This window comes from Furipterus horrens, unplaced genomic scaffold, assembly GCF_987537825.1.
Source record: "Furipterus horrens unplaced genomic scaffold, mFurHor1.1.pri manual_scaffold_8, whole genome shotgun sequence".
NCBI lineage: Eukaryota > Metazoa > Chordata > Mammalia > Chiroptera > Furipteridae > Furipterus > Furipterus horrens.
The window spans coordinates 11986437-11999824 of NW_028327178.1; the positions used below are offsets into that span (position 1 = coordinate 11986437).

Here is a 13388-nt window from a genome sequence, read left to right on the forward strand (position 1 = left end):
AAGTGTCACGTGAACAGGACGAATAGTTTAAATAGAGAACTTTAAAGCACCTCAGTGTTTATACGACGTGTTCTGTTCTCTACTCCCAGCTGGCACTTGATAAAGAGTTCGAACGCCACTCTCTTCCTCCAACTCTATGTAGTTGAAAGAGAGTCTTTCTAACATGTAGTGCTTATCTGTGTTATAAAAGGATGTACAGCTTCCAGAGGGTGCCTGTTCCTCCCTTCGCGTTTGGCAAACTGAGTGTTCCAGAAGAGCAGTGGTCTGTGTAACTGTTAAGGTCCTTCAGCCATGGAAGGGCACGAGGAGGGACTGGCCACCTTCAAGCTGGCGCCAGCACGGCTCTGCTGTCCCCTCTCAGCGTAAGGCGCCTGCGACACGAACTAGGGAAATGAATCAGATCACAGACCACAGCACTCATCCATGCAAGCCTAGCCTTCCAAATGCACAAGAATTTTTCCGTTTCTTTTTAAAGTAGGATTTTTCTGCTGTTGCTAACATTTTATCAATATGTACATAACCATACTGGTCTAATAAAGTTGTGGGCTATGGATCTGTAAAAAACATAAGGCTACATTTTTCTGTTTTTCCCTCAACTAGCTGAGGATGACTCCACCTATGATTTCAATGAAGTGCAGCCTCCATTTTGAATTAAACAGTTCACCATGTGAACAATCCCTCACGTCTGATTCTGCCTGTAGGTCAGTCGTCATAGAAAGGGTGGCGTAATCATATGGTATGGGCGCAGCAACATGCGAGTTGGGAGATGTAGGTGATGGTTGAGCTCTTATGGTACCGCTGTGACCTCAGACACGTTGTTTCATTTCTCGAAACCTTGTTTTTACTTACTAGTATATTGAGGACACTGGATAAGATGTTGCTGAAGAAGACTGTCATCTCTAAAATTCTATGACATTATTAAATGTTTACTGCATGTAAATCACGTGACAGTTACGAGTAAGTAAAAGTAAACACGTAATACATAGCAAAAGCAGTCAAGAAGCTTGCTTGATATTTAAACTGGCTTTTAACTTCTAGACGGCACACAATTCTCCGTGAAAATGATTTCAGTAAATATATTTTAAAAATCTGAAAGTACACTGAAAATTCTGAGTTGACCACTTCTACAGCCTCTTATTAGGTTGCCTTAAACTTACCACTCGGGTGGTCTGCGGCTCTGTGGGTGTTAGGTTTTGAACGCAAGGCATCAGAGTGGGAGGAGCGTGGCTTTGGGAGTAAGACCTGGGTTCGAACCTCATCATTTTGATTGAGCATTTCACCATTTTTATGAGAAATAAGATTCACACTTTTCATCTTCCAACTGGAGATTATAATGCCTATTTCTTGAGCCCTCCCTATATTTAGATGGGAACACGGGTGGTGTGTGCAGCACTGAAGCTCACAGGGGGCCAATAGTCCATAAGAGGACGGCACTCCATACCTCCGTTCCTCTGCATACTGTTGGGTATGTGGCAGGTGCTAAAAGCATGGAGAAAACCTCACCAGTACCTTTTTATAAAGTAAAAAGTAAAACCAATGTTCTCTTTGAGCTAAATCTATTCCCAGCGGTAACCAGGAAGGCAGTCATCTAGAGTTGAGAAGGGAGCATCCCACAGTTTAAGTTCTGTGAGGAATTGATGATTAAAATTCGTGGAAAGCAACATTTATTGTACTTCTGGTATCCAGCATCTTTGGGGCCCACCTGTGCTGTTCCATCTCTGTCCTGTCCTTGCCCTTCTCTCCTCCTAAGCATCCAAACAAAAGGGCCACGTGGAGCTCCTCCTTGTACCCTTTCCGATTACCCAGCTACCCGTCTCTCCTCGTGCTCCAAATACACACAGACCCTTTCTTCTCCTCCCTTCGCATCATGCTCTACCCAGGTGGGTCTTACCTTTCCTGGAAGACTGTAAGAGCCTCGGAGACAGGATCTTTGTTTTCTGCAACTTTATAACTACATGTAACATCTAACACTGTCCCTTCCACACATTAGCTACTCAAGAAATGCTTAGTTAATAAACATAGTTTAAAATTTGGCAAAACATTTGAAAACATTAGAAAATGCCTGGTGAGATTTTGGTTGCAAAGCTGTAAAATTCTAAGTCATATATCTAAAAGGAAGGCATCATTAATTCTGGAATACACCCTATTAATTTTCAGCCATACATAGCTTCTGCAGGAGACTTTCCAGGAGTCATCTCTGCTGGAGGATGTCACTATGTGGGACAGGAAAGAAGGAAGAAACTTGGCTATAAGATGCATTCCGCACACTAGGTAGCAGGTCCTTCCCCAAGTTCCCATCCCTCATAAACTCACAAAAATGGGAATGAAGATGGGAAACACTCATAACCTGTGTGTTTTCCTTTGCAACAAACATGAACTTAAATTTCAAAAAGTGTAAGCTTCTTCATAAAGCAAGCTCAACACCCCAGCCCAGAGCTGGCAGCTGGCACCGTACTCAGTGTGCACGGGAATCAGGAACACAGGGGCAGCCGGGGAGGGTACCGTGCGCACGGGGCACGCACATGACCCTGCCCACACTGCAGCCCCCTTTCTCCCCAGCCCAGTCCTTCTGTCATGGGTAGAACAGGCCATTTTCAATCTAAATCTTGTTATAGATTAATAAGCAAACACTTTCTTGCTTATTATGCAATTTATCATGATGAAAATTACATGGGACTCCCCAAGGCTAAATGCTGATACATTCATTTATTCAGAGCAGTGTATAAAAAGCCGTACTAACCTTCGTGACGGGAAAGGATATAATAGCAAGGTGTAAGTTACCTACTGAAGAACTACAGCACTTGGATCTGCAGACATCCTACGTGTATTTAGATGAAACACAAGTGCATCTGTATGTTTGCTGATATGAGCCTCATGTAAACTTTTTAATTAAAAACAAAATATGACATACTAAACCGAGAATAAAAACCCATCACTTCTCTTCCCAGGCAACAAAACAGGAGTGGATACCGTTGAAATTGTATTTAGATCATATTTTAAAATAATCTAAAATATTAGGTCAAAGTAAAATGATAGAAAATAAAGACATATTAAAGGCTCCTCGGGACACCAGGGAGCTGTGGTCACAGAAGCCAGCACCAGACCCTTTGGAGGGTGTCCATGGCACCTGCAGCCAATGGGGGGGCAAGGGTCAGAAATATGATCTGGGGTTTTACCCAAAGACCAGTGGCCTCTTACTACTGCTGCGAGCTCAGGGGCTTATATTCCCTTCTGATCCTTAAAGTCTATCTAATCCCCTGACTCTCGATATTCATAAACTCTCCTGGCTACCAGGATGGGCAGCTGTTGATCTGTTGAACACTAGGACAATGACTATGGTGCCACCAGCGTACGGCCACCATATAGGTAACATCCACCTAATCTCTTACTGTGTGCTGATAACTCTTCTCAGCCCTTTGCAGATATACGCATCACGCAGCGACCTTACGAGGTAGGTACTTTCATTAGCCCACTTATGGACTGAACTGAGATGAAGTAGCGTGCTGAAGGGCAGGGAGCTGGGGAGACACCGAGGGGAAGTTTAGGCGCATGAAGGTACGAGATGAGAAGTGAGGACCGCTGCCTATGTTTGGGATAAATACCTTCCTCCTACCAATAAATCTTGGGATTTTGGGGTTGGGAGTGTCCAGTCTGTAGGCAAAGCCAAGCCTTCAAGTCTAGCCTTCCCTTGTCTCTTTGGTGGCCATTTCTGAGCACAGAGCAGCCGTCAGAAAGGCTACAGCACAAAGCGCACTGAACAGAGAGAACTGTGGGCAAAGAACTCTAGTGTTTTTGTTAAAGAATAATAATTCTAAGAAAGAAATTCCATTTATTGAAAAAATCAAAGAGGTGATCACATTTCCATCAAGAGAGACATCGTGGGCCAGTTCAAGAATTCCTACCACTGGGAATTCACGCTCACAACCAGAAAATAAGTGTTGGTGAGGATGTGGAGAAAATGAGCTCTTGTACATTACCTGCAGGAATGTAAAATGGTGCAGCCCCTGTGGAAAACAGTGGTTCCTCAATAATACATTAAACCTAGAACTACCACAGGACTCCATTCCACTTTCAGATGTTCACCCATGAGAAGTAAAAATGGGTATTCAAACAAATGCCTGGGTACACATGTTCGGAGCAGCACTGCTCACAACAGCCAAAAGACGGAAACAACCCAAGTGTCCATCAACAGATAAACAGGCGAACATGAACGGAATAGTGTCCAACTACGAAAAGTACTGACACATGCTACAGCGTGAGACGTGAAAGAAGCCAGGCACAAAAGGCCACATAGTGCATAATTCCACTTAGATGAAATATTCAGAATAGGCAAATCCATAGAGAAGGGAAGCATCAGTGATTGCCAGGGGCTGGTGTGTCGGGGGAGGATGGGGACTGACTGCTCAGTGGGTACAGAGCTTCCACGTGGGGCTACTGCCTCTGGGAGCCTGAGAGCAGGGGTGGTTGCATAACCTTGTGAATGCACTTAATGACGCAGAATTATACACTTTAAGCTGATTATAGTGGGAAATTTAGTGTTTTGTGTATTATACCATCAAAAAACAAAACAAAACAAAACAGTAAACTTCCTCCGGGAATCAGGAGGCTGAGTTCTCAAGTCAACACTAACCTCCCGTGGCCCCCAACTCCTAGCCACTGGTTACCAAACACTTCCATTTATTTCACTTGAGCAATTCCTTCCGCTCGTCTTCCTGTTCCAGCGCCCTCATCATTGCCTCCCTGGGTCCCTGCAGCCTCCTAAGCCTGGTCTTCTACTGTGTGCGAATAAAACCTCAATAAAGCCGATTTAACAATTAAAATGAGTGCAAAGAAGTAATTCCCCAAACTATTTGGTCACGTATTCTATAAGTAAAACATTTTGGGCAAGTATATATATGTATATATCATTTTCCTTAAATTATGATATGTTTACCCCATTATTAGCGAATAATCACAATAAACAATTTTAAAACTGTTACTGATCAATCACTGGCTCAATGTTAAATCCCAATGTTGTTAAAATTACAGGAATATACTCCCCTTTCATTGTCCATATCCAAAATTTCATCCATTGGTATATTTGCTTATTTTTCTGTTAAAAATATACAATTTATAAAGAGCGATGACAATAAAAAGAAAACCCAAACCAATTAAATTAACTAGGACTGAGCACATACTTGGCCAGCTGTTTCTCAGCGTCGGCACACAGTTCCAGCAGCCCCATCAGGACAGCAGACACGTCCATGTAAGGCTCCCAGACCGTGAACCCGCGTCCAATCAGATCAATCGCTGTTCTTCGGATGGTGCTGTGCGGAGGGAGTTTGGGGCTCGGCGGCTGGAGCAGAAGAAATGTCAGTGCTTTGCCTACAATTACAAAATAAGAGGCAGAGCGATCAAGTAATTTTACTTCTGTGATACTTTCTCTGAAGCATATTTTCCAAATACAAGCTGTTTTGGATTTCTTTTATTTATTTTTTTACTGAAAAAAGGTCTGAACAGTAAGATTACAAGAGATCTCAACTTTACAGTATGATTAGCCACATACTTTAGGGGGATAATTTACATAGGTTACAATATTTTACACCATATTCTGAAGTGTTTTAATTACATAAAAATTACATATAAGCATACACAATAAACTTCCAACGTTTCTCCTTAACTTAGCATTCTGCAAAATGGAGATGCCTTCAAATGATGTAATACGGTATTTCTCACCTTCCTTCTGTGTCTAACCGAGTTCATATGTCATACACTTCCCACCAGTGACACATCTCCTTATAGACAATGTTCACCCACAGAGTGAGGGGTGGGGAAGGCAGAATATGCAGCTGGAACAAGCGTCCCCTCCTAAGCATGTAGGTCCCTCCACATGGTGTTCTGATTGAGTATGGGGCCAGGTGTACGTTAAATTCTTCATGAAAGTTAGTGAAATTAAAAAACAGCTCCGTGTGACGTTTAATGGTGTTGAAATGATCGAGATTTTAATTAACACGCACTGCTTAATGTTGAAGATAATGCTGACGGTTGGAACTCATGTGACTAAGGTGCAAAAGCCCATCTACTTCAAAAGGCATCCTGACATTTGAAAAAGAAAAACGAAGGATTGTGAAGCGCAAACTGCAACGTAGACATGGGTTTTTGTTTGCTTGTTTGTTTGAGGGAAAGAGACAAAACAGTTTATAAACCATAGAACAGGATAGCATACTGGACAGGGGAGCACACGTTTCAGATTTAAGACAGAGAATTAACCACAGCTTCATAGCTTATTAGGTGGCAGGCTTAGGAAGGTACTCAGGGATCCTCAGTTCCCTTGGCTGTAAAATGGGGATAATACTACCTATTTCTCATGAAGTGCCTAAATGTGAAATGAATTTCTCAGTTAATAATGGCAGTCAGCCCTGGCTGCTGTGGCTCAGTGGATTGAGTGTTGGCCTGCGAACCAAGTGTCGCTGGTTTGATTCCCATTCAGGGCACGTGACTAGGTTGCACGTCAGGTCCCCAGTTGGGGAGCATGAGTGCGAGGGTACCACGCAGTGATGTTTCTCTCCCTTTCTTTCTCCTTTCCCCTCTCTCTAAAAATAAATAAATAAACAAACAAATAGAAAAAAATAATGGCAGTCAGGGCTTATTGTGAAAAACACGCTGAACTGGACTGTCTTCAAAATTAAGAACATGACAAACTTTACTGCATTCAACAAAGAAAACCACTTATACTATAGCTGGTTGTTAAATGAGAATGGATTGAAATGGGGGTGAAGAGAAGTGAAGGGCACTGCAAAGCCAAGATAAGAGTCCGTGAGTGTAGTTTGTATGATAATAAAAAGTGATAGATAAATCTATGCTTTTCTCAACTTATAATTCCATACAATGAAGGGGTTCTGCACAAGGGACCAAGGTGATGAAAAAGCTAAAATTAAGATAATGATAGTACTGTCCCTATTGACAGAAAAGGTCTCGTGACTAGAATTTTATGAATGTGAACTTTGTCAGAATTTTCTTAAGTTTCTGGTACCCAAGGAAGGTTGCATTTTAACCTATATAGGATGGAATCTGATTTTGTACAGAAAGACAAATTCACTTATTTTATGTAAGTGCCCCATTACTGAACAGTGCCTCACAGAGTAAGCAAGGTGGACAACCATGCTATCATCTGCCATCATAATTAATTCCTTCATAAAACCTCTCCACTGGCAGCATTAAAAAGTTCAACAAACTGGCCTGACATTCATTCAAGGCTTTCCACAATTTGGTCCCAGTCTATCCATCCAGAGATTTCATGCAGTAACTGTTCCCAGAGTATTCTTACATTGCCCTAAGTGCTGAGGAAACAAGGGCGCAGAGTTCTCCCCCTCGAGGAAATTCATTCTAGCTCAGGAGACAGGAGTGCAACCAGGTAATTTGAATATATTATGAACAGTGTTACATTTAGAAGCACAAGTTATCAAGACAGAACTTATCAGAGGTACCTAACCCCATCTTAGGGGTATGAGAAGGCTTCCAGGGACAGGTGAGCTCTATACCAAAACCTAAAGAATACGTAGGAGTTAGCCACTCAAGGAGGCGGAGTACGGAATGAAGACACCCCAAGGACAGAGGATAGCATGACCAAGGACCAGGAAGTGAGCAAGAACACAGCAGGACTGAGGGATTACACAGAGTGCGACATGGCAGGAAATCTGGATGGTGGGGGGGGGGGGGTTTCGGCGATGGGCAAGGGGGTAAAATATAACAGGAAGACATGAGGCAGGACAGGTTCTTTGAGCCTGATCACAAAGGGTTGTATGTGCCATGCGAAGGGTTTCTTTATTCTGGTCACAATGGGGAACCACTGGAAAGTTTTAATCAAGAAAGGGGTATGATCAGATTTTCATTTTAGAAAATCAATACTTGGGCTGCCTTGTGACTAGAAAGGGGCAAGCCCTATTGCCTTATTGTGGTCCGCTCATCCCCAACCAAGTGGATTAATTAGAATCATAGGTTAATTTCCTAATTGAAGGGACTTTAGAAAAATGTGGCCTATTCCTATGTTTTGGAAGAGATAACTGAGAAGCATGGAAGGCAGGTGGCTAGCTGCGGGCTGGGGGACCCATCCAGCCTCTGCGGCCCAGTCCACTCGCAACCACCAGTGCACTTGACAGCAGGGTTTTATTCATGGCACGCTGCCCAACCACAGATACAAAACTATCCTTCATGATCAATCTCCTCCTCCTCTAAATTACAAAATAATTTAAGCTGCAGTTACTAGTGTCTCTGCAACACAGAAGATCAACTAAATTATATGTTTTGTGTTTTCTCACACAATGAGACGGTTGGCTCGACAGCTCAGGCTGGCCATACCAAGTTCCAATTGTCTTGGCTGTGCCTTAGCTGCATTGTGGTCACAAACATGTTCGTTGCACACCCAGCTTCCGGGCAGAATGAAGTAGAAGGAGGAAGGGCAAAAGAACATGTGCCAGGTAAGTCAGCCCCCTTTTGAAGTCTGATTACATTTCATTGACTAGAATCATATCACATTATAACCGCCCTAGTTTCAAGGCAGGAGGGGAATGTAGTTTGTTAGCTGGATCCACAGCCACTTCAACAGCACTGAGTTTGTGTTCACAGGGATGGGGAGAATGGTACAGCACAGGTGGGCAGCTAGGCATTTCTGCCACATCTGTGTACCTTAGAATGAGATTCCTACTATTAATATAGTAATTAACGAACAACAATATAGCATCTTTTGGAATTTATCCTATCATCTAAAGCTAATTTTATTCATTTACTATTATTTTATATTACTGCCTTTTCACACCTGCCAATTGAGTAAGTTCCCTGAAACATATGAACATTTTTGAAAATATTTTTATCTTTGTCATAGGCTTAGCACAGTGCCTTATATTCATTAAGTACTTAAGTTATATGGTTGCTTTGGCAAATACTAAAAATTACTTTATATTATATATATACTCAGCACAGTCAACAAAATTATACACAGATCAGAAATTTCCAAGAGTCTGCCACATACTTTGCTCATGAGAATGTTTCCATGGCTCTATGGTGAAATGGTAAAAGTATAAACAACGTAATCATAGGTCCTTATCATAAAGCTAAATTTATGCCGCTTATGGGAGTGCTTATTCTAAGGTTATGTTCTTACTACTTTTTTGGTGAATAAAAGGATTTTTTTTTCTAAAATGATGAAGAGAGTGTTATTATTTTTTTTTTTTAATATTTGTACTCAGCAAATTAAAAACTTAAAAACACCGATAAATACCCTTCAATTTTATTTTTGGAAATTTTACTGGCCCATGATATTGAAAATCTTGGGAACAATTGCTATTTGTCATACAGTTACTGTTCCAAGGAACGACAAGGGTATCTTCTCCCACTGTAAGTATCACAACTAAGTTCTTCTGGTCACTGATTCTGAACTGAAACTGCCAAGAGGCTCCTCCTGACTCAGCTTGCTACAGGACGAAATGCAGCATTATTCAAGTCAACCTGGGACCATAGTCAAGGTCAAGTTGCCAAATAATTGGTCTTGGTTAACTGTGAGGGAGCTGAGCACTACAGATACCGAGGCAGCTTTGTAGCGGGAATTCAGCGAGTAGCAAGCACTTCATCACCACCACCCCGCATGTCTAGGCAAATGTCCAAATGAACTACCAAAATGCAGACAGCCTCAGGACACTGGAAAACAAATAAAAACAAAACGCTTTAAAAAGCAGAGCGCACTAAAATCCAGCACTGGATAAATCACAATTAACGGAGACCTCCTGGCAGCTGAGAGACTAATTGTGCTGTCATACAGTCAAGAATGATAACAATGCCTCATATTTTAGGGCTACTTCATCGTGTGTGTGTTCCAACTTCAATCTTGCTGTTTTTTAAAAAAAAAATACTACAAAAAGAGCAAAGCTACAAGAAAATATTTACTCTTTGCTGTAACAGCAAAATGCAGAAGATGAGAAGAGGACTAAGACAGAGACAATAAAATAAAGCCTATATAAGCAGCGGTCTAAAAACGGATAGTATTATACTGTGACTTACTTGTCGCTTTGCTTTGTCAAGATGAATACTCTCGAATCATAAATTGACCAATAAAAAACATCAATTAAAAAAAATGCTGTAGTATCTGGCTGGTTATAATGACCAGCTTTTTAAAAAGGTTAATATAACTAACCTAGTGTAACTAACTAGTATAAGCCATTACACTAACACACACACAATGCTATCACTTAGGTAATAATGAATTTGTTTCCTGGAGTATTTATCCTTATCACAAAGCAAAGACTCACTTTATGGACACATTCTACATTTCTTAAATGCCTATGACATGAAAACACTGTTCACTATAAAGAACTATAGTAATATATTTCTGTAAGTATCAGGTATTATTTTCAGTATCGTTCATTTGATAATAAATAACAGTTTTTAGACTTCTTTTACTTACTGAAAACACATACACTCAGAGTCCACTGCCAGTTATATACACTAACAGAACACTTTTAAAACTAATTCAGACCTTTATTTCTATATATGCACAGATCCTCACTAATACGATATGTTCATGATATGAACATGAATCAGGTATTATTTTTTTGCCCAGTTTCTATCAGTGTAAAAAACAGCACTAAATAAGAAAGTTTCACTTAAAAAGTTGTATAAAATCAGTGACATTTTTCTCCAGCCATCCAACTGTAATTTTTACTTCTTTTTTTTTTTTTGGCTTGAGTTTTCCCTCCCATAATGCTCCCCTTGCAGCATGAAGACCTCGCAGGACTCCCTGGTCAGCCCACAGGCGATTTCTCTCGCCAGCAGTTTGTCATAAACCCTCTAGCAGCCGGTACAGCCTGGATGAAGAAGGAAAGAGGCGCCTTAATGCAGAGGCTGAAGGAGAAAAGTGGGGAACGTGCGTTGGGGGGGAGGGGCACGGGGCACCTGGAGTGCAGAGGGCCTCCTCACTGAAGGGCAGAAACTTGGATTATATGGCAGCCAATGCTTACAGGGGCCATGGGGAGGAATTTTAAAAATTAGAAATTTAAACAGAAGTCAGAGTCAAACCACACTTATCAATGGAGAATGAAATTTCTTACAAGAAATATTACAAAATCTTAGCATTTCAGAGGAATCACCAGAGAGCCCTCAGAGATCAGCGACAATTATGACAGTGATTATTGTTGAACTACTGATAGGTAAAATATGTAATCATTTTCTTGGGCTTTGGTTAAGACAAACTTGTTCCTCAGACGTAAAAGAAAATTATGAATGAAGAAATGGCCGCTGACCATCCTTGGCTCTAACTAGTAGAGAAGGGAAAAAAGGTCATATTTAAAAAATACATTAATTAATAGCTCAATTACAAAGAAATTCCTGTGGGAGAACATATTACATGCACTTTAAACTAAACGAATTTATGATGATTTATGCCATTACAATGAGTGCAAAATGAATTAATAATGATTGGCCACTTATTTCAAAGTATAACCAAGTGAATAAAGCCTTCTCCTATTTGCTAATGTCCATCAAAGAACAGGGTGGCAGAATGCTTGCTGTCTAGAATTCCATTTCTTTGCTTCATACAGGCACTTGATTTGATCAAAACGAATTCCAATGTAATATGCATTATTCATGGGTAGAGGATAACTAACAAACATTTCTACAACTAGATGCATTAATTCCAAAATTAATGCAGTTATTAGAAACTGCTTTTAAACTTTTAACATTCTGCATGGTATAAAAAGCAAGTCATTATTTCTTTTAATAAGAAGCATAAAATAACCTTGGAAAATTAGGAAATTAGTTTGATAAAGATACTGAGTATAAAATTCCAAAGTGTCTTGATTCAAACTACTTTTTTTTCTGTCCTACGCTGAGTTATAAATTAACTAAGTTGTGACACAGAGTGAAATTTGATCTCATCTTGCTTTGGGCAGTTTAAGTATTTTGGACGGGAGACTAAAATAGGAGATAGTTTTACCTTCCTATAAACAAGAGACTATTATTTAATGTATAGAGTTCTTTTTCTATCTATGGAAGGTAAAATATGCTGATTGTTTGACAGTCCAGGGGTCAGCAGTAAAGAAATAAAATAACAGAGGAAGTTCATGATGTCAAAGAAGTAAAAAGAAGAGAAGGCATCCATCGGTGGAATCTTTCGTTGAGTGGTCCAAACACTTCTAAATCCTGCCCCAGAAGGTACAGGATTATTGGACTACGTGAGTGGAGGAGTGGCAGAGGAGACCAGAGACTATGAGCATCTAAATTCTAGCTGCAGCACCTGTGGGCTGCGTGATGCTTTTATTCATTTGATATTTCCAAGTGAAGACTGTGTACCAAGTACTGTCTTAAGTGCAGGATAACAAAGTCTGCTCTCATGAAGCTTACATTCTAGTTGGGACATAAAAACCAAATGAACAGCCCTGACCAGTGTGGCTCAGTAGCAGCTGGGATGCACATGCAGGAGGCCAATGGGGAGGCTCTTACAGAGCCTCAGGCAAGAGATAACAATGACCGGGACTAAAACAGTAGTGCTGGTAGTAGTGAGAACTATAAATTCTTAATTTTTAAAAACCTTTTTTTTGAAGATACAGCAGATAGGATTTATTTGGGGGTCAGATGTGGACGCATGGCAGAAAGAGAAGTACGTACAACTGATTCTGAGAACCTGGGCATGAGCGACCAGGTCAATGGTAGCGACATTTACTAACATGAGAACCAAGAGGAGAGGAGGGTTTTGTTGGTTGGTTTGATTTTGGACTGGGAGAGGCAATCCTGATTTTAGTGTTGGATGTGGCGGATGTGAGATACATACCAAACATATGAACCCGGGCTTCAGACAAGCCATCGGACGAATGAGTCTGGAGTTGGTGTAGAAACATGTGCTGGAAGGAAAACTTGGCAAGTCATCCATGTACAGAGAGTTCTGAAGCCATGGGGCTCGTTGCTATACCTCGAGAATGAGCACGGGTACAGAAGAACTTCCACAGGTTGGAGAGAAGAGGAGTATCAAGAGTGAGTAGCAGTGGCTCACCAGGTGGAAGGCAGAGGGGAGGACAATGCCACAGAAGGCAAGTGAAGCCAAGTTTCAAGTTTCAAGTTCCCACATAGCTGGAATTATATGCTATCTAGACACAGGGACCAGGGCTGAGACTTGCTTATGGGGCTGGCAATGCTTCAGGCACTGGAAACCTTACTGAACGGTTTCGGTAGAGGGAAAGGCAGAAAAGCCTGACTGGAACAATCAGGAAAGAATGGTAGCCAAAGAAAGAAGGGAAGGTAAACACAGTCAGAATATTATTACAGGATGTATACAATTACACTTAGATTTCTAATTACTACGGTTAAATGTAGCGTCCATGTAACCTCCTATAGATACAGAATGAGAAATGAAATAAATGAGTGTC

The 13388-nt window shown here is 41.0% G+C and overlaps 1 protein-coding gene across 1 annotated transcript in view; it reads right to left on the minus strand.

Moving 5' to 3' along the window:
• The window catches only part of WDR7 (WD repeat domain 7), a 280434-nt gene that overhangs the window by 85400 nt on the left and 181646 nt on the right, over positions 1 to 13388 (minus strand). The window contains exon 23 of the mRNA XM_090285462.1: positions 5178 to 5364. Within this exon, the coding sequence (XP_090141588.1) occupies positions 5178 to 5364 (187 nt within the window). The remainder of the gene's footprint in view (positions 1 to 5177; positions 5365 to 13388) is intronic.